Source organism: Lepidochelys olivacea (genome assembly GCF_965140295.1).
Source record: "Lepidochelys olivacea isolate rLepOli2 genome assembly, chromosome: 9".
Classification (NCBI taxonomy): Eukaryota; Metazoa; Chordata; order Testudines; family Cheloniidae; genus Lepidochelys; species Lepidochelys olivacea.
In genome coordinates, this window is record NC_140419.1 from 59,347,922 (window position 1) to 59,368,466 (window position 20,545).

A 20,545-nucleotide genomic window follows, 5' to 3' on the forward strand; every position below is an offset into this window, starting at 1 on the left:
CACCTCCTGGGTTGTGTAGTAATTTTTGTTGTCAGAAGGGGGTCGTGGTGCAATGAAGTTTGAGAACCCTTGATCTAGAGCAGAGATTCTCAAACTTTTGTATTGGTGACCTCTTTCACACAGCAAGCCTCTGAGTGTGACACCCCCCCCCCTTATAAATTAAAAATGCTTTTTTATATATTTAACACTATTATAAATGCTGGAAGCAAAGCGGAGTTTGGGGTGGAGGCTGACAACTTGCGACCCCCTCCCCATAATACCCTCGCAACCCCCGAAGGGTCCTTACCCCCCAGTTTGAGAACTCCTGATCTAGAGCATGCTGCCAGGATGCTGCTGTAGCAGTTTAACTATTCCAATCCTGTTGGTCTGTAACCACTGGGAGAAGTTAAATGTAACAGTTACAAGTCATGACTCTCTGCTCTTGAGTTAACCCAAGTGTTACAACTGACCAAAGACTAACTGCTGTGTGCGTGAGACATGGGGCATTGTCCAAGCTCAGTGCTCACTGTTGGATACAACAGGTTAAAAATCTACAGAGAAACCTGATTGTCCTGATCAGCTTGTTTGCACTTCCTTTCTCAAGGCTGGTGGCACTACAGTGAGCAGGTAAAGCTAATCTGCCTCTAGAGCGTTATTAGTGCTCTACAGAAATTAACCCATGAAGGTAAGGTGGGTAAGTATTAACTGCTTGGCTTCCCCATCTGTAAAATGAGGGTAAGTGACTTCCCCAAGGCTGCAGAAGGGTCGGTGTCAGAGTCAGGCTTTGAGAGTTCCTGATTCCAGTGCTGCACAGCTGTTGTTAAAACCTGCAGAGTAACACCTCCCTGTGTCATGGCCAGCATGCCCCAGCTGCCATTCTTCTCCTCCTGCTCTCTTCTGCTGATCTAGCCCCTTGTTAAAGCTGGCCTGGGAAGACCCTCTCTCATCAAGCTGCCAAAGAGCCACTTGTTGTAACTCATAGGGAAGGCTGCAGAGCGCTGCCCTCTCTGCTTGCTCCCTGCTAGGCCTCCAGTGTGTGTGAAATCTCTGGAGCATTAAGTAGGTCTCATTTGCTGGATTAATCAAGCAATTAACTAGTTGATAAAATCCTACAGTGTTTGAAGGCCCATGTAATTAATCTTGGCTGCAGCATATCCTCCCAAGTGTAAGCCCTAGTCAGAGTTCTAATGCCTTGCAGCCTCTACACAAATTTCTAAGAGATTAGAGGATATTAAGCAGCCATCAATTCCCCTCCCAGTCCTATTCACCTGGGGTGGGGCCAGAGGACTGTGCCTCCCTTCTAAGCACAGTAGGCAGCAGCACTCACTGGAGGCTGTGAGTTAACAAGGATTTAAAACTCTCCTGAGCAGGGCAGGGCCCCAGACACTGTGCTGGGTAAATTGCAATGTGCTGCAGTTTAAAGCCTTCCAGAATAAACGTTGGTTTCTTGCAGATGTCAACATGTACATCCCATCCAAGCTGTTCCAGGCCTCCCAGCCTTCAGTGCACTTGCTGGGCTCCACCCATACACCCGAACAGGACAGCCAGGTGACCCTGAGCTGGGAGCAGGGTGGGTGCTGGGGGCGCTGAACGCATTCCGGCTCGAGAGTCAACTGTCTGGCTCCTAACAGTATCCAGTGTGCCAGCTAGAACGTACACAGACTGCTGCCCTGGGGTGGAGCAGCAGAATCCAAGTGGGGAAGTGGCCTGGGTGTCACCTGGGAACAGCTAGAGACATGGATAGTTCTGTTAGCCAGCTGCTCTCTGCAACCCTGAGACCCACTAGCTGCAGGAAACTCGAGAGGGGGAAGGGGGCAAACTGTAGCAAACAGACGAGAGGGTAGAAGCCCTGGCCTCGACAGAGCAGGGCCCACTGGGGAAGAAGGGAAGTGTTGCTGCTCTGGTATGTAACATGAGGGGGCAGTGGAGGTAGATCTGCAAGGCATGGGTGTGGAGCAGGAATCTGCTCACACTAGAGAGGAGGATAGGTTGGGTGGGGGGTTATCAGCAGAGCATCCTGGCTCAGAAGCCAGCCCTGGGCTGGGGTCCTCGCAAGCAGAGTGCTGTCCCAGCCCCTAGCAGTAGGGTGGGTCCTGCTTAGTGGAGACGGCAAAGACGTTGGCTGGTGCCGTGGCTTTAGCCAGCTTTAGAAGAAGGCATTAACCAGGGAAGAGCAGAGCCAAGGACCAAGTGGGGTGCTCTGGGATTCTAGGGGAGGGGTTGGGACACCAGCTAGAGCTCTAACATGGAACCCAATGACCACCTCCTCCTCCAGATTCCCTCGCTCCACACCATGGTGAACCTTCCTCGAGACAAGGCTGGAAACGTGGACTGCAAGGCCCTGGTGGATCAGCTGCGAGAGTGCCCCACCCTACAGGAGCAGGCTGACCTTCTCTACATGCTCCACACCCTCAAGTAGGAGTGTGGCCGGCCCCCAGCCTGCATGGCATTGCCACCCGCAATGAGAAGCCTAGGTGTTGCCCCCTCAGGAGAGGCGAGATGGGTAGCTCCCTGTGTTTCAGCCTTTATAACTAGTCTGGGAAATGTTTGCCAGATGGGAGGCTGGCGTGAGTTTCTGAAAACATGCCCTTGGTATGGATTCACCTCTTAGCCAGTTCGAAAATGATCACAGCAAGGTAGGGCTGGCAGGGACCTTGAGAGGCCATCTAGTCCAGCCCCTTGCTCTGAGGCAGGACCATGTAAACCGAGACCGGAGGTGGGCAAATTATGGCCCGCGGGACCATCCTGCCCAGTCCTTGAGCTCCCAGCCGGGGAGACTAGCCCCTGGCCCCTCCCCTGCAGCCTCAGCTCGCTGTGCTGCCAGCACTCTGGGCTACAGGGCAGTGAGCTCCTGCTGGGCCCTGCAGCTGCGAGAGCCGCCACCACACATTCCTATGGGAAGCAATTTAATACACTACGCCGCCCACCATACAGTTTTGGAACCCCGATGTGGTCCTCAGGCCAAAAAGTTTGCCCACCCCTGACCTAGACCATCCCTGAGGGGGTTTGTCAAACCTGTTCTTAGAAACCTCCAATGATAGGGATCCCACAGTCTCCCTAGGTCACCTGGTCCGGTGCTTGTGTTAGCACCTCTAATGAGATCTGGGTCTTGTTGTGCTGGGCACTGCACATATAATAAGAGATTCAGAATTTGCTGTCTCTAAAAGGATTAGTTAGGTACAGTTCTCAAGAGCTGGTGCATCTAAACAGGTAGCTCCGTTGCGTTCCCTCAGCCCGGTGCATTGCTGAGCATGCTTTTACTAGCCAGGAGAGCATCCCCCTCCGTTGGAGTGTTGTTGTAGTGTTCATGCTGAGCAGTCATGTGTTGCTATGTAATGGTGCTGCCATAGGGTTTGTGGGGGCTGGGTAAATAATCCTGCTCACGTAGTCTTTGCTGTGACCTGGCATCTCCTTGAACTCAGGGGGCTTGACTGGGACATGGAGATCGATGGCCAACCTGGTGCTACGGTCAAGGACCTCCTTACTGAGCTGTATGTCAACGTGGGAGCTACCCGACAGTGGGCCCTGATCCGCTACATCTCCGGGATCTTGAAAAAGAAGGTGGAAGCTCTTGATGAGGTGAGGACTGGGCACAGGGGCCGTGCTCTGATCCCTGGCCTGGCCTGTGGGAAGAGGCAGCGAATGGGCAAATCAATGCCTGACTTCACAAATACCTCTGAGAAACGACTTACCCGTAAGAGTCCGCCGCATCTAGAAAGGACCCTTTCATCTGGAGAGGTGACCACTGAAATGCCAGACTGTCATTCTTATTGTTTGCCCACGTCATGGCAAGTACAAAGGTCGCTTTGATTTCTGAGATGCCACAGGGACGTACTGATTTATGCGCTCACTTAGAAGTACGTGGCCTGAATGTCCGTGGCTCCGACAGCTGGAACGGGGAGCGCTGGGCCCTGCTAAAAGCTTGGCCCATCATGGTTTGGATTTGCAGACTGTACAGAAAATCCCGCTCTAGGGGCTGGGGAGAGGATAGGATCTCACACCAAGCTGAGCCCAGTACAATCCCTGCAGTGAAGATGGAACTCTAGAAAATAGTCCATAAGCCACACTGTGTATCTGAGAGGTGTGCGTGAAGCTCTTGCTGGGAGGGAGGAAAGGAGCGCGCCTGTAAGGCTGTGGCGGCTCTTTGGCTATTAAGCATCCATAACCAAGTGCATGATGGTATCTCTGTCTAGGCCTGCACTGACCTCCTGTCTCATCAGAAGCACTTGACTGTGGGGCTTCCTCCAGAGCCTCGGGAGAAGACGATCTCTGCGTGAGTTCAGCTCCTTTTGCCTCAGTGTACCAAGGCGGCCGATACCATTGCATTGATCCGGGGGTCAACTTTGAGATGGGGTGGGGAGGGAGAACATAACAGATGGTGAGTACCGTACTCTACCAGGCTCTGCCCACCTTTGAGGCTCCGCCTCTGCCTGCCCATGGGAAAGAGGTCACTGCTTTCCAAGGCTGGATCTGTATGAGCTCCCTTTCCCCTGAGCCTCGCTGGCTGTGCCCATCGTGCTGGACATACTGCCCCACCTGCTTTGAGGTCACTATGTGGGGGCTGTCTAAAGTCAGGTGAAGGGGCATTAGCCCTGTGTTGAGGGGTTGTAGATCATACCTTCCCTGTGTCTGCATGTACTGGGATCTCCTCTTTATTCCCATTGTCTCCTCAGCCCCGTCCCGTATGAGGAGCTCACCCGCCTGATTGACGAAGCCAGTGAGAAGAACATGAGCGTCTCGATCCTGACTCAGGTGACAGGTGGTTCCCGGACACCCTATCAGTGCCCTCACAGGCCAGAGGATGCGCCTGTCCCACTGGTGGGCTGCCTTGTGACCTGTGTCTCCTTGCTTTTCCCTTTCAGGAAATCATGGTCTACCTGGCCATGTACATACGTACCCAGCCTGCCCTCTTTGCCGAGATGTTCCGCCTACGCATTGGGCTTATCATCCAGGTGATGGCAACGGAGCTGGCACATTCCCTGCACTGCTCAGGTACCAGCCCGAGTCCACTGTCCAAAGACAGATGAGACAGACAAAGGGTGGGAGCATCCCTCTAACTCCCAGCCTGCGAGTGGCTGACCGGGGGCCCCCGGTATACAGAACACCCAGGCTTTGTTGCATGTTGCCTCACAGCTGGCATATTAGCAGAGTGGCTGCCTTTTTTCTAACACAGACAACGTGTGTGAGGTGTCCAGCCCAGTGTCTCACCCCAGCCGAACCTTCCCCAGGCAGGAAAGGGCTGTGACATCAAACTGTCCCTCAAGCTTTCACTGCAAGACCTCTGGAGTGTCTAGGGAAATCTCCATGAGCCCGTGTATGTGGGCACCTTGTGTCTGAGTAATGTGATTATACCAGTGGTTCTCAACCGGAGTCCACAGCCCAGTTAGTACACAGCTGCAGCCCAGCTCAGCTGTGTGCTAAAGGCCACGGGCTCCGGTTGAGAATCACTAGTATAATTGCATTACTGGGTTATATAGTCAACTTGTTGTATAGTTGGGGCCAATAAAATAAAGCTTCTGGGGAAAATGTGAAAGGGAGATATGTAGCTAGTAAAGTTACTAAGTGCTTGATAGTACTAAAAATATAGCAAGTCCCTGCTCACCAGCTCGGCCACTTTGTTACTTTTTTTTTTTTTCTGTTTAAAAACTTGGCTACCTGCTCAAACAGGTCTGAATCCTCACTGTGCATTCAGCTAGCGTGTTGGGATCCTGAGAGAGATTGGGGTGTGAGAACAGCTTTGTTTGATTTTTGGGTGTTGTGAAACTGTTCCTCACTTTGAAGGGACACAGTCAGCCTAAGTTACACTTGGATTGGGAAACTATTGGCCCTGCAAGTGTTACAAGGAAATGCCGAAGACCAGAGTGGAGGGACAACACAGAGCAGTGGCTCTCAACCTTTCCAGACTACTGTATACCCTTCAGGAGTCTGATTTTGTCTTGTGTATCCCCAAGTTTCACCACACTTAAAATCTACTTGCTTACAAAATCAGACAGAAAAATACAGAAGTGTCACAGTACATAGTTACTGAAAAATTTGACTTTCTCATTTTTTACCATGTAATTATAAAATCAGTCGATTGGAATATAAATATTGTACTTACATTTCAGCGTATAGTATATAGAGCAGTATAAACAAGTCATTATCTGTATGAAATTGTAGTTAGTACTGACTTCGCTAGTGCTTTTTATGTAGCCTGTTGTAAAACTAGGAAAATCTCTAGATGAGTTGAGGTACCCCCTGGACGAACTCTGTACCCCCAGAGGTACACGTACCACTGGCCCAGACATAGGCCGGGGTGCGGGACTTCAGAGAACCGGGTTCAATTCCTGCTGTGCCACAGACTGTGTGTGACCCTGGGCAAGTCACTTGGGCCAGGTTTGACAAAGCTACATCATTCAGAAGTGTGAAAAAATCCAACCCCCTGAGTGCCATACCTATTCCAACTTAACCTCCAGCAAAGATACAGCTAGGTTGACAGAAGAATGCTTCCATCCACCTAGTGACTCGGGGAGGAGGTGGTCCTACAGTCATGGAAAAACCATTCCCTTACTGTAGGTTACGTCTATGCTATGGGTTTATGCCGACATAGCTACGGTGCCATAGCTGTGCTGCTATAGTCCCTGTAGTGTAGATATGCCCTTAGTCTTTCTGTGCCTCAGTTCCCCATCTGTAGAATGGGGAAAATACTCTACTTCACAGGTTTGTCATGGGGAAAATACAATAAAAATTGTGAGGTGCTCAGAGGTAATGGGGGCCATATAAGTACTTTGGATAGACTGATCCCAAAAGAACAAGTTTCTCTAAGCATGTGCACATTTCACAGCATAGTCAGTTCCCCTGTTTCCCGGATGGTTTTGTGGACTTTTTGCACAGTGACTGGAGGAGAGGGTGAGGGGAGTGGAGTGATTTGATTTGGCCAGGGGCTGTGAGGCAAGTATAGCACCTGCACTATTCTTCCCTCCTGTATCTGTAATCAACTGGACATCAGGCTGACAGTATCGCTTAGCCATATATTTTTTCTTCTGGGGAGGCAGAGCAGGATGAGAACTCAGGTGCTTCATTAATAAATCCTGGTGTGCAACTAATGTATGGAAACACCTAGATTCACTTGTGCCCCTCGAGCCAGGAACCTCTTACTAGAACTTCCTCTAAGAATCCTCCCTTCTCCACTAATGATGTAGGTTGGGAGGGGAAGGAGGTGACCTTGTTGGCAGTGTCTCTTACAATTAATCTCTGATCTCTAGCTGAAGAAGCCACCGAGAGCTTGATGAACCTCAGTCCTTCAGATATGAAGAGTCTTCTACACCACATTCTCTCTGGCAAGGAGTTCGGAGTGGAGAAGAGCGGTGAGTCTGTCTGATTAAGCTGAAATCTTGAAGTGGCTGCCTCTAAAATGATGCTGAATGTTCTTGGAGATGAAACTGTACCATAACCACACTCTGGTCTAGCCTTAGTCTCATTTCCAGCAACTCAGAGGTGTCCATTCATCTGATGTCCCAGGCACGTGCATCTTACCATAACTTATTCAGGGATGCAATGTCCTTCACACACCAGTGCCGTGGCTGTTGGCATCCTGAGAGACCCTGGTCGTTCATCCTCATTGCCCATTGCAGTTCGGGCTGCCTGAACACATACAGGCGTGTGTCTGAGCCCAGTCCAGAATTCAGTATTAAAATAACTCCACCCCACGTTTGGTGGTAAAACAGACAGGTCCTGCCAGTGTATGGAGCGGAGCGGGCATCAGTCAGGGATGACAGGACAGCTACTGGTGATAGAGGAAACTTCTCCTTCTATGGCAGTAGTTCCTGTAGTTCTGGGCTTCTGAAAAGGTTAAAGCAGGGGCACCCCAGGTCCTGCTCGGTGGAGGTGCTATAAGAAGGGCCTTGGGAGCACGAGGTGCCCTGACTGTCGCTGAATCTGTGTCCTCAGAGCCCTGGCAGTGAATTCTGACCATGCCTGTCCCCTCCTCCCTTGCAGTGCGTTCTGTTGATTCAGCCCTAACCCCTGCTATTTCCATCCGCGAGGTTGGCGCCGTCGGAGCAACTAAAACAGAGCGAGCTGGGATAGTGAAGTTGAAGAGTGAGATCAAACAGGTGTGTGTTGGTGTGGGGGAGGTGGGTGTATGGAGAGGGGCTGGGATGTTGAGGGGGTTGGGGTTGAGCTATGTGTGAGCTGGCTGGAGTACTGGGTGGGGCTGTGGAGGACATTGATTGTGGGTAGCTGTGGGATGGGCTGTAGGCAGGGGCTTGGTGATTTTATTGGTATATTGATTTTGGTTGTGTTTCAGAAGGCAATAGGTGGAGAAACTGTATAGTAGCAAGGCATGTGTGCACCCCTCTGCTGGATGGGATGAGAACTACCCAGCTGTCATGGGCCTTGTCCTGCTAACCCATCCAACCCCCCCGCCCCCTCCCCCAAACCTCTGCCCTATCCAACTGCCCCCTGTTTCCCGTCCACTGACTGCCCCCCTTCCCCCGAACCTCCACCCCATGCAATTGCTCCCTGTCCCCTGACTGCCCCTCGGGACCCCCTACCCCTTATCCAACCCCCTGGCCCCGGCCCCCTTACCATGCCGCTCAGAGCAGCATGTCTGGTCGCCGTGCTGCCCGGCCAGAGCCTGCCATGCTACCCTGCATGAGCAGGCAGCCCCGCTGCCCAGAGCTCAGCCTGTGCAGTGGCGTGGCTGCAGGGGAGGGGTGACAGCCGGGGAGGGGCCAGGGGCCATCCTCCTCAGCCAGAAGCTCAAGGGCCAGGCAGGACGGATCCGTGGGCCAGATGTGGCCCACGCCCCTTAGTTTGCTCACCTCTGTGCTAACAGCTACTGAGAGTTTCTCCTCTTAGCTCAACTGGCAGGAGTGGGGACTGCCCTTCTGTAGCGAGATGATCAGGGCTTTATCACCACCATTGGAAGGAAATTCCCAGTAGCTAGCATGCAGCATCGTGTGGACACCTGTTCCTGGTGTGCTCTGGTAGCTCTCCAGAAAAGTGCTGGGTTTCTCCTTGTCCACCTGACTCTGCGGGCCCACTCCTGTACCTTCCCCTGCATGCTTGCTAGTGGGCTGCTGAGTCAAGCTTAGGATTTCTTTGAGATGGCAGTAATAGAGTCACTGAGCAGACATTTCCAGGGCTACTCTTTAATCCTGCGTCTCCCTGGGCCCTTGGCTCCAGCATTGCATCCAAAGTATAAATAAAATGAGGAATCCTGCATCCTGGGGTATATGTCACGGTGAAACCTGTGATGCATCTGTCTTCTGTGTAACTCTGAACTCAGCAGCCTGGCAGCTTGCTGTGCTCCTGTGCGAGCAGGATGCCACGAAGGGTGGGGGACAGCACACAACATGTGCTCCGCTGGTGACTCTGTTGTAGGGCTTGTTTGTGTGGAAAGCCAGGTTAGCCCGAGGTGTGAATCTGGAACAATGTTAAGTGCACTGATGTGTGCATTCACACACCTGTGGATTTCAGTTTAGCTTAAGCTGGCTAGGAACAGAATTAAGTTTTAAACTGAAATAAGATTGTCAATACAAACCCCTGGATGGTCTTTCCCATGCAGATAGACCCTTAGATTAAGAGGAGAAACCAAACGAGCAAACATGCAGGTTGTTCTGATACAAGCGTCTGCTCTTTGAGTGTAAGTGGAAAAGCCGTGAGGACTAGCGGTGAAGCTAGGCTTGTAAGAGGAAGGATGGTTCAGTGGTTAGGGCACTGAGCCACAGGACACCCAGATTCCATTCTCTGCTCTGCCAGAGCAAATCACTCAGTTCCCACGTGTACAATGGGGATATGGCCCTGCCCTGTGGTTAGCGATGGAGCTGTTCAGAGGAGGACCATAGAAGTACCTTAGACAGAGATGCAGGCCTCGGAGTGAGGGAGGTGGAAGGGAACAGAAGTTGTAAGTTATATAGCTAACTGCACTGTGGTTACCAGCCAGACTCTTCCTTGAGCTGTGGAATGCAGCATATCTGTATTGCTGCCCCAGTCACATTGTCTGTATCGTGATCTCCTTTTTATCTTTCAGCAACTGGATAAACGTAGGCAGTCTCTGAGGGACAGTAAGGTGAAACCACCAATGTTCTCTTCAAGCCTTAGCTTATTTGGCAACCTTGCGCACCCAGAAAGCTTCTGAGCATGCATGAGCTAACGGGCTTGTTTCAAGCCATAGCAAGTGAGCTGCCTTCCCCTATGACAGCTTAGGGTTTGGGGCTCAGCTCTTCAGCTGGAGGAACTGTGAGCTACAGTTGGGTCGCTTGAAGGGCCAACCAGCAAACTACAGGCCAGAACTGTGAGCAAGAGGCTCTTGGGTGAAGTTGTGACTGTGTCTTATGTTCCCTGAGCTTTAGTCCTCGGCTGGTGGTGACTTGTGGCCTGGGAAGCTGTGAAGAGCAGATGGGATCCAGTGTTGGGTCTCTCTGCCCCAGACTAATAGCATTGCCATTCTGGGACCCAGTCTGGGAACTCCTGTGGTTCTCTGGCCAGGGGTCAGTGTGCTCAGGTCCTGGTGGGGCTGGGAGAGGAATAGGAATAATGGACGTACCATAGTACACAGTGCTGGAGGATCAACGGTGAGGAGCACTCAGCAGGCCTCTGACCCGTTTTTCTTCTCAAAGCTCTTCCCAGGACCCCTCCAGGGGATAATCTTTGCTAGAGAAGATCACTAGTCTTAGCCAGCTGTTTTAGCAATGCAGGCCTGGCCCACAGGGGGAAAAGGGGTGGGGGGAGACAGAACAGAATCCAAACGATGGTGCTTTGTTCCATGCTGTGGGACAGACTGGGCCTGTCTGCATAACCACAGATGTTTAACTTGCTAGAACACACTGGGTCAGGAAGCTCACTTAGTTCACTGCAGTGAAGCTAAGTAGGCAGCATGTCCTGTAGCTAACTACGCTGTGCCCAACAGCCAGACTATACCTTGCGCTGTGGAATGCGGCACAGCCCCTAATCACACTGCAGGACTCCTGTCAAATAACCCCACCAAGCAAATCGACTTCTGCTCTCCCTTCCCAGCTGCCTGATAGAGCAGTAGGGAACGTGGCTCCCTCTGAATCCCCTGCTGCCTCCTGCCCACTCCCGGGCTGTCACTCTGGGATGGGCTAGCTACTGCTGCAGTGCTGATGTGATGAGCTCACTGGCTCTTTCCAGGCCCTACCTTAAATGGCCTCTAGCTGGGATACTGTAAGCCTCTGTGCCTGAGTAGATCTAAACCTCCAGGACCACCCCCTCTGCATTAGATTCTAACCAGGCTGAGGGGCTGACAGTGTAGCTACTGTGTCCTAAAGCCACAGTCTGGCACGGTAATTCTGGAAGGGGAGCCCAGCTCCTTGGATTTCACACTGTGCAGTGTGTCACCTTGTAAATGCTAAACCGTTTAACCAGCCTCTCCAGGCATCCACCTGGCTCTTTAATCTCCTGCCCTGGTATGTTCCTACCCCTCTTCTGGCTTTGGTTTAATGTGAAACTCTGTGGTGCATCTTCCTAAACTGGCTCTAAAGTCTCTGGCTAGCCACAATCACCTGGGATAGACATTGAATGAATGACACCAAGCTTTGCCCGTGTTTCTGCTAATGCTTCTGCTGCCTGCTCCATCCCATCAGGCTTTCACTGTCTCTCTTCTCTCTAGTCTTGTGGCTTCCACTCTCTGGAGATGGATTCAGGATCTCCTCTGGTAATGTGCATCTTATGTTTACACATGCAATGTGTCTGTTCCAGAGCATTTTGCTAGCTAGAGGCAGGAATCTCTTCACCCTGGGGTGGAATGCAGCCACCTCTGGAGTGGAATACAGTAGCCCATTAGCAGTGGCTAGGAAAGCTACACAACCATTTAGGACAGGAAGCCAGCTATAGCAGCATTAAGCACAAGCTAGGCACACAGCCACTTGGGAAGACTCTTTCAAGGCAGCCTTTGACACTCGGGGCTAATGTAGCTCTCCTGAGGAAGCAGGCCAGGAGGAAATGGTGCTGTCTGGTCAGTCTCCCCATCCCAGGCTTGATGGTGGAACCAGAAGGCAAGGTGGTGATGGGATTCTCCATTTCCACAAGGCCAGCTGTGGAAATGGAGAATCCAGATGCAACTCTGGTGCTCTAGAAAGGTAGAATGTAATAACCCCCTCTGGATTGTCCCCAGGGCACTAGGCTAATGCCCTGACTTGGGCAGAGATTGCCAGGGGATCTGTGGCTTTGTCTCATCAGACAGCATTCTGTGTGTCCTAATCCATATTAGGACATTGGTTAATGCTGGTTGGGAGAGGAAGTGTCCTCTACAGAATTGTGTTCTTTGGTCTCCCCTTCAAGTACTAGCCCAGCCTGATCCTTCTTGTTTAACTTGAGCTGCTGAGATCACAGCCCGGGAGAACATGGTCAAGTGCTTCTCTGCAGTTAGAGCTCCGCAAGCTAGGGAGGTGCTCTCTCTAGTGCTTCATCCTGGTCCTGTTGCCTTCACTGTAACTCTGTTTTGTCCTCAGAGTTCTGGAAACTCCTTCTTGCCTGCTGGAGGATCCTTTGCTAGCATGCTGGAAGATCAGGTCTCCAGAGATGGCCGCCATGGCCAGTGGCAGCGGAGAAGGCGGCTGGACGGAGCTCTCAACAGGGTCCCGGTGGGGTTCTACCAGAAGGTCTGGAAAATCCTGCAGAAGGTGAGGTGGTCTCATGCTGCCATTCAGCTGTCCCTTCCACATGTGTATGTGTGAGTGCGTGAGCGCACCTGCATGCACCTGGCTCCCCTTGGCCAGTGTTCTCACATCATGGGGACGATCCACCGGCAGCACACACACCTCATCGTTCTGTGTTCTAGCCAGCTGAGCAACTACCCAACCCCTGCCTTGGAGGGCCTATTCCAATAGCTGCAAGCCATGCTGGTTTCCAGAGTTTGCTTGGGAGCTCTGCGACAAAAGCCCAGCACCATAAAGCAAGGTGCTTTTTATTACTGCTGGGAGTCCCACCCTGTTGGCTGGCTTTGCTGCTAAATTCTGTTCCCAGGGCTGCATAGGTGTAAAAGGCCCATTTCATCTCTGTGCTGACAAAGGGAGGCAATTTGTGACTCTCTTGTTCAGGGGCTGCAGGGGCACATGTGGCCCCCTGCATTATCCAGGACAGCCCAGATTTGCCTCTCTGCTGCTTTTAAAGTGCAGCTAGAGGCCCAGATGGGTTTACTGCCTGGTGCTGGGGAGGAATTCCTGCACAGACCTAGCTGCTAGTCTGGAGAGGTAGGTCATGGTACCAAACTGCCAACTAGAGGTATGGTCATACAGCAAGGCATGGATGTGAGACATACAGCACCAAACTTGGGGCTTGTCTACATGGTAAATGGAAGCAAAGGGACTGTTGCAATCCACCCCTTTGTCATTCTGCTGGATGTCTGGGTCTGGACACTCACTTTCAGTAAAAGGGCTTTATCCTTCAGTAAAAAGCCTGTTTCTTGGGAGAACTAATCCTGTTTAACCAAGGTGATATGAAGGCACTCGTACACAGTGTGTGCCCACGCCCAGACTTCAACTGAAATAGCTAGGGGTTGAGTTACTACTGCAATTATTGTTTCAGGTCCCCTTACCATGTAGAAAAGGCCTAAACTTTACCATGTGTCCACCACATCTGGGTGCTAACTGCATTTCTCAAGGCTGCGTGCTCTGCGTGGTGAATGGAAAATGCAGTTATTGGTTTGCAGGGTTTTAAAAACTCCGCTCGGGGAGGGGGGAATCCAGGATAGTGAACAGCAGCCTGTCTGGGCTGCAACCTCTAACCCTTGGTCTTATTCTGCAGTGCCATGGCCTCTCTGTGGAGGGCTTTGTCCTTCCAGCCTCAACAACCAAAGAGGTAAGAGCTTTGGGGCGGGGGTATCAGTTGACCTTATGAGGGTAGATCCATGGAGAAGTGTGTGTGAGAAATTGTGTCAAAGTGTTAAGATTGCAAATTCAGGCAGTCAGGTGTTCCAAGGTTAGGACGTGCCAGAATTAAGGCTGCCCATACCAAAAGCCTTGGAATGATTATTTTACTGCTGACAAAGCTGTCCTTTCCCCAGCCTCATTCTCAAAAAGCCAGACTGTCTTTGTTCTAACTTCATTGTCCTCGTCTTCTTCCCAACCCCCAAAATAAATCCGGCTCAGACAGAGAACATGCGTGGAAAGGTCAGCCTGCAGAATGATGTTTGTCAGAGTTTGCAAAGCAGTTGAGAATGGTTAGAATGAGAAGCATCAGGTAGCTGTAACATAGGTGTTGCTACCACTCTGCCTCTCTCTCACTTATCTCCCCACCCTGCAAGTATTTGCATAATACAGTTCTTATTCTCCTTCCCAGCCCATCACCTTTTATCTCCAGGGAGGTCTAAACAGGGCCTGGCTCTCCCAGCACATCAGCTCTTCTCCCTTTCCCCCGCCATCCCATCATCGGGGCTCTAAACGATCCCCCGCCCACTTGTCTGACTATTCCCCCTCCTGGTTGGTGAGAGTGTCTCGCTGCTTCCTCCCCCTCTTGACTGTGGAGCAGCAGGGTCTCGATCGCTGTTTTCCCCATGTGGATGAGAGAAGGCCCTGCAACTCTCAACAGTGCTGAGCCTCTGGGCTGGTCAAGCACCTGCTCTCAGGCACAGAGCGGAACGTTGAGTGGCTTTGCTGTGTCATGAGCAAGACCAGTCTGCGATGGCGGCTGCTTCTCCCACATTGTGGCTAGCTGCTCTGTTACTTCTGTGTCAAAAAATTTAAAATTCTGCGCACAATATTTTAAAATTCTGCACAATTCTGCATATTTTATTTGTCAAAATAACACAATATAATCACACCAGTTTCAATTATTTTTGGTCATTTATCTCAAAATACCTGTCAGCAAGTAGGTCTGTAACAATACAGACAATGAAAAAGATTCAGGATGTGTTTTTTGACATAGATTCCTTACTAGGCATATTAATACAGAATTCTGAGTAATAATTCATTTAAACTACAACACAGAACCATATTTCCCACACCCCTCAGAAGCAGGGCACAGGCCTGTGGGATTCAGGGGTAATGGAGGAGCTGAGTGAGAGGGAAGTAAATTGCTGGGAAAAAGCCTGGCTGTGAACTTGGAGGGTTCTTGGGTATGGGTGGGAAAAGAATGGAACAGGTTTTTTGCGGGAGTGGGGAGGGATTGTTAGGGAGCTTCCCCATGCAGACCCTGGCTGACCCCTAGCCTCTCCCATTCGGTCAGGCACATCTGCCCCTGTCCCCATGTGTTCCTGCACCCTTATGTATCCTTACACTCCCTGTCCACATGTCCCTCCACCTCCACTCAGACACCCACTCCAGTCCATCCTCATGTGGCCCTGCACCCCATCCCCATGTGTCTCTGTGCCCCTTCCTAGCCACTCCTCTGTCCCTATGTAGCTCTGCACCCCAGCTCCCATCACCATGTGGGCCTGCACCCCCCTCCCTCCTCTGGCTCTGTGCCTCCACTCCCATTCAGCCCCTGCCTCAGTCTGTCCACCATCACTAGCCCTTAAGAGCCCCTGTCTGGGCCCATCCCCCACCAGCACCCCATGCTGTCTGTCTCCCCATAGCCCCTGTCTCCTGGCCTGACAGACACGAAGAAGACACTGAAGGCTCTCTTTCCCTTGCTGGCTGGGAGCTGCTGATTTGTTCTATTGCCACAGTGTCCTCTGGTGGGCAAAATGCAGAACTGCAGCAACATTTCAGCAGAAGCTTTTTTTCTAAGCAAAAAATTAAAAATATGCATGGCTTATTAATTATGCATGCACAAAGTAGCATAGAATTCCCCCCAAGAGTACTCTGTGAAGCACGATCTTCAGTGCTTCTGACCTCAAGGGCCCCACCAGCCTCAGTCAGCCAGTTGCTCTGTCAGTACATTGCCCCTGCACCAGCACATCCCTTATGGAGGGAGGCGCTCGGAATGTAGGTTCCATCCCACTGACTTGCTGGGTAGCCCTGGGCAAAGCACTTTCTCTGTCTGTGCTTCTGTTCATCCATCTACACAATGGGGCTAAGGATACTGAGCAATTTGCTGCCTGCTATGAAATGCTACAAAGCGCTAGATTGTGGGTTTTGGGCTGGGTGTGTGCTGTGAGCGTTGTGGGGTTCACTGGAACATGGGACACACCTGCATGTGTATTAATAGGCTTTTGTTTCTCACAGATGACTCCTGGGGAGATCAAGTTTTCAGTCCATGTGGAGTCCGTCTTAAACCGTGTCCCGCAGCCAGAATACAGGCAGCTCCTGGTAGAAGCCATCCTTGTCCTGACCATGCTGGCAGATGTGGAAATACACAGCATTGGGGGCATCATTGCAGTGGAAAAGATTGTGCACATAGCAAATGACTTATTCTGTGAAGAACAGGTAGGGAACCTGCCCTCTGCCAGAGGAATGAGTGAGATGAACCTGGCCTTGGACTGTGTGGGGCTGTGGTGGCAAGCGTGCATGTCGTACGTTCCTTAGCACATGTGGGTCATGGCACAGAGAACTTGCAGCAGCAGTACAGTCAAAGGCTTCTACTGAGTGTCTATTTGAGACTCAAGCCCTGATGGTTAAGAGCGAGTTTACATGTCACCTCCAGGGAGTGACCAGATTCCCCGAAATCCAGGACCTATTTCTAGTGATGGTGATGAGGGTGGAGAGGAGGAAGAGGAGGAGGTGGTGGTGGTGGCGGCAGGGTTTGGGCAGTAGAAATGGGGGTGCTGGTGGTGCTTGCTGCTGGAGTATAGGCAGGGTTGGCTGGGGGTGTTGGGTGGAAGTCATGTGTTACTGGGGGATGCACAGGTGGCTGATAACTCCCTTCTCTCCTTTTCCCCACTCCTCACCCACACAGAAAGCACTGGGCGCTGATGACAACATGCTGCAGAAGGATCCTGCCACAGGCATCTGTACCTTGCTATATGACAGTGCCCCTAGTGGCAGGTTTGGCACCATGACCTACCTCTCCAGAGCAGTGGCAACGTATGTGGAGGAGTTCCTCCCCAGCAGTGGCTGCACCATGCAATAGACCCATCTGGACTTGCAGCTGGAGTTTACAAACTGCCTTGGGTTACCTTTTAGAAGTCAATGGCAGGCGTTAAATTGGCTTGCTGGTAGACGGTCTCCATGCCATGAAAACTTGTTGAATTCAGGGGTGGAACCTACCATCTCCTAGCGTCACCCTGGGGAAAAAAACACCCTGCTTGCAATAGCTGTTCTCAGCAGGGGGCATGTGTCTCTGCTGACGCCAAGTGATGTTTCAGGAGAGCATGTTTGTGTGATTAAACCATGGCTGTGTTTGCATACAGCCATTCCAGCTGTTCCCTGGCACTGAATCCAGGACCAGGCTCACATGGGAGAGGCCTCTGCTGAGGGTCCTGGGGTCTGATCCCTGCTTGGGTATGGGGTATCTGTATGTGTGTTACAAGTCAGCACTTGGGGTGGGTTTCACTCAGTGAGGTGGTGAATGGGGGAGGGCTCTGCAGATGCACGCTATGGCACTCAGGCTGGTCTCACCTCACTGGTTTCCCTCCATTGGGTTTTGGGTTTTGAATAGGCTCTTGCCGCTTTAGCCCCAATGTGTGTGGAATTTTGAAGAAGGGTTTTATAAACTGAATGGTAGCTTACCCTGTTGTCGTAGGGGCATGGGCCCCGAGCAGACCCTGCTGGCATTAACTTGCTGAGCAACCCAAACCTAATCTCTGGACTCTGCCCCGTTAGTCCCACAGGCTTCTTCCCACAGTGCAGTCTGGACCTCTCTGCTCTTCTGCCCCCCCAGAGCTGTGAAGCTTTCAGAAACCAGGCAGAATCACTTTAGAGGGCAGGTGTATTGAGACCCTGAACCACTCCCCCGTCTGCTGGGAGCCGTGAAAGAGAGTGCTGATTCTAGTCACTTTTGGCTGGCTCTCCAGCCCCATCCTACACCATGTTCAGCCAGGCTTTGACGTGCTGTGTTCCTGCTAATAAGGCCTGTTGTCGACTCACCCTCCTGGAGTATCCCTTGTGGCCTGGGGTGGCATTTTGGTGACTCTGTCTCTCTCCCCTCATCAGGACTTCAGTGGGGACATGGCCCTCTGCCCAGGCTGCTCTGTTGCCCCTCCTCTTGTGGGGTATGGGTGTCACCAATAAATCCTATCTGACAGAATACAGGCAATGAACAAGTCTTCCACCCCCAGCCTCCTCTCCAGTCTCACTTGTTTTCCAGAGCAATTGACTCTGGGCTTGCCCCCAGAACCCCTCAGCAAAACCCAAACACCAACTGACATACAAACCCAGCAACTTCTGCCCAGCCCCAGCTTGAGCTTGTAGCCAGGTTAGGTTTTCCCTGGTGCTCCATTCTTCTACCCAACAGCAACCCCCCCAAGGGCCCCCTCCCTGGAGTCCTGCCCCCTTTCCTAAGCCCACCACAACATGAACTCCACTCATGGCCCTTTCCCACCATACTCCTCCTGCCCGGCTCCTGCAGAGAGGGCCTCCAGACAACCTCTCCTGACTCTCCCTCCCTCCGTGGCACTGACCTCCTCCAGCCTGGTCCCCCTGCAGTTGTAACACAGTGGGGCCCCTTCGTAGTGGGGTGTGGCTTATGCACCCCGTCAAGGCTGTGTCCAGCATGGTACAGATGGTTTCCGTCTCTGAGGTGCAGGACCTGGGCACACAGGGTGTCCAGCTCCTCCTCACACTCACTCGTTGTCAGGAGCTGACAGTTCCTACCCTTCAAGGCCTCCCAGAGCAGTTCTCCCTTTCACAGCACCTGCTCCGATGCCAGCAGCTTCTTTTGCACATTCTCTGCCACTGTGACCATATGCTTGCACTCTGTCCTGTTCAGTGCCTCTGCAGTAAGGGCCTCAGTCTTTTTACCTAGCCCCTTGCAAGCTGCTAAGAGTTGGTAGTCACCAGCACTTCCCCCGTTTTGTTTGAGGCAGTGTCAGAGTCCCCGCTGCAGGCTATTCAGCCTCACATGTGGGCTCCACTCCCTTGTCCTCATCTCAGCCCAGAGGGAAACCTGCTTCTGCCCCAGCTGTTGCTGCTGCTTCCAGTGTTCCACCCCTGCCTTTGCCTAGGCTGGTTCTTGTCTGGCCACTTGGGCCACCACCTCTTGCCAGGCAGTGCCTGTTTCCACTAGCTGTCACTTACAGGCTTTCAGCTGGCCAGGCAGAATCTGCAGGTGACTTATGGCTGCTGGCTGGCTGCCTTCAGCAGCCTCCAGCGGGGGTTCTACCATCTTTGAGTCCTCCCCAGCCTCAGCAGTCCTGGGCTGCAGCTCTTCATTCACCCAAGCCCTTCCCTTCCTTTGCATCATCATCTTCTGTACCGGGGTTGGGAATTCCCACCAATCCCTCCCCAGGATCGCAGGCTGAGGGAGAATCTTGACTGCTCCAACCTGTATATGCCACCCCTGCCCCCGTACCTCCAGCTCTAGTCGGTCGTGGGACACGCCCCCCCTCCCCACCCCGCCCTGTCTTCCTGGACATGAGATGTGCACTGGCAGGTGTTTGGTCCACGTTTCTTCAGCCCAGCATTTGTCCACACCCTGAACCCACCAGGACGTCTACTGCCACTCCTCCCCCTTAGGTAGCCCTGCGTGTGGTAGCTTTTTAACCTTGTCCAGGGAGGACCCTGCTGCACAAACTTCAGTGTAATAATTAATGTATCTGTGCTCCATCAATGGACAGTCCCTCCTAAAGCATCCTGGCCTGCTGCACTGACTTCCTTGGCTGCCCCCAGAGGAGCTCCGTTTGACTGAGGGACTAACTGGAAGGCTGGTAGATCTGGAGTGCCCTTGAAAAAATGTCCTCAGTTTCCTGGTAACTCCCCCATTGACGCACCTCGTCCACCTGTCTCCCCTGCTGGGACACTCCTAGCCTGGCTCATTGTTCGGGCTTGGCCCTCTCGGCTTCAAAACAGGCTTTGGTAGGGTTGCCAATTTTGGTTGGATGTATTTCTGGAGGTTTCATCACAGGACGTAATCTCTAATTCCTGGTGACTTCAGGACAGTTCTGGCAGGTTGGCAGCTCTAGGCTTTGGCCTGCTCTCATCTCGCCTACTGATGGAGGCCAGAAACCATCTTACCCCACTTCGGACCCCTCAGGGCACGAGCTGTAGAAATTGCTGCAGGACCACATGGTCCATGACTCTTTTCCACTGAGCTGGTCAAGGCACAGCCACCAGGATGCGAGATCCTGCAAGCGTTGTGCCACTACTTGTGGCAGAGATCCCCCCCGGGGAGGGCTGGCTCCAGAACCAGAGCTGATACGCTGCTAGAGTCAGTCCTAGCCTGTTCAAAATGGCAGCCTTTGCCAGCCAGTTCTGCCTTACATCGCAGTATGCAGCCTGAGCCTCTCCTGTCACAAAAAGAAAAGGAGGACTTGTGGCACCTTTTTAGAGACTAACCAATTTATTTGAGCATAAGCTTTTGTGAGCTACAGCTTCACTTGAAGCTGTAGCTCACGAAAGCTTATGCTCAGATAAATTGGTTAGTCTCTAAGGTGTCACAGGTCCTCCTTTTCTTTTTGCAAATACAGACTAACACGGCTGCTACTCTGAATCCTGTCACAAAGGGCATCATGGGGCTGCTCAGGCTGATCCCTCCAGCTGGCCATGCTGGAGTTTGCTGGAATGCCTCCCCTGGCTTCATCAAACCA

General features: G+C 52.1%; 1 protein-coding gene across 4 annotated transcripts in view; it reads left to right on the plus strand.

Annotated features, from left to right (window-relative positions):
* The window catches only part of PHKA1 (phosphorylase kinase regulatory subunit alpha 1), a 73,144-nt gene extending 52,839 nt beyond the window's left edge, over nucleotides 1-20,305 (plus strand). For 2 of the 4 annotated variants that reach the window (XM_084638611.1, XM_084638613.1), the window contains 13 exons: nucleotides 1,433-1,527; nucleotides 2,255-2,394; nucleotides 3,402-3,558; nucleotides 4,173-4,252; nucleotides 4,653-4,731; nucleotides 4,842-4,971; nucleotides 7,224-7,325; nucleotides 7,957-8,072; nucleotides 11,594-11,638; nucleotides 12,435-12,605; nucleotides 13,729-13,782; nucleotides 16,089-16,289; nucleotides 16,759-20,305. In XM_084638611.1, coding sequence (XP_084494737.1) covers nucleotides 1,433-1,527; nucleotides 2,255-2,394; nucleotides 3,402-3,558; nucleotides 4,173-4,252; nucleotides 4,653-4,731; nucleotides 4,842-4,971; nucleotides 7,224-7,325; nucleotides 7,957-8,072; nucleotides 11,594-11,638; nucleotides 12,435-12,605; nucleotides 13,729-13,782; nucleotides 16,089-16,289; nucleotides 16,759-16,932 — 1,544 coding nt within the window. In that variant the 3' untranslated portion in view covers nucleotides 16,933-20,305. The remainder of the gene's footprint in view (nucleotides 1-1,432; nucleotides 1,528-2,254; nucleotides 2,395-3,401; nucleotides 3,559-4,172; nucleotides 4,253-4,652; nucleotides 4,732-4,841; nucleotides 4,972-7,223; nucleotides 7,326-7,956; nucleotides 8,073-11,593; nucleotides 11,639-12,434; nucleotides 12,606-13,728; nucleotides 13,783-16,088; nucleotides 16,290-16,758) is intronic. The other 2 variants (XM_084638612.1, XM_084638614.1) reach the window with 1 other exon arrangement.
* Nucleotides 20,306-20,545: the final 240 nt, after the last annotated feature.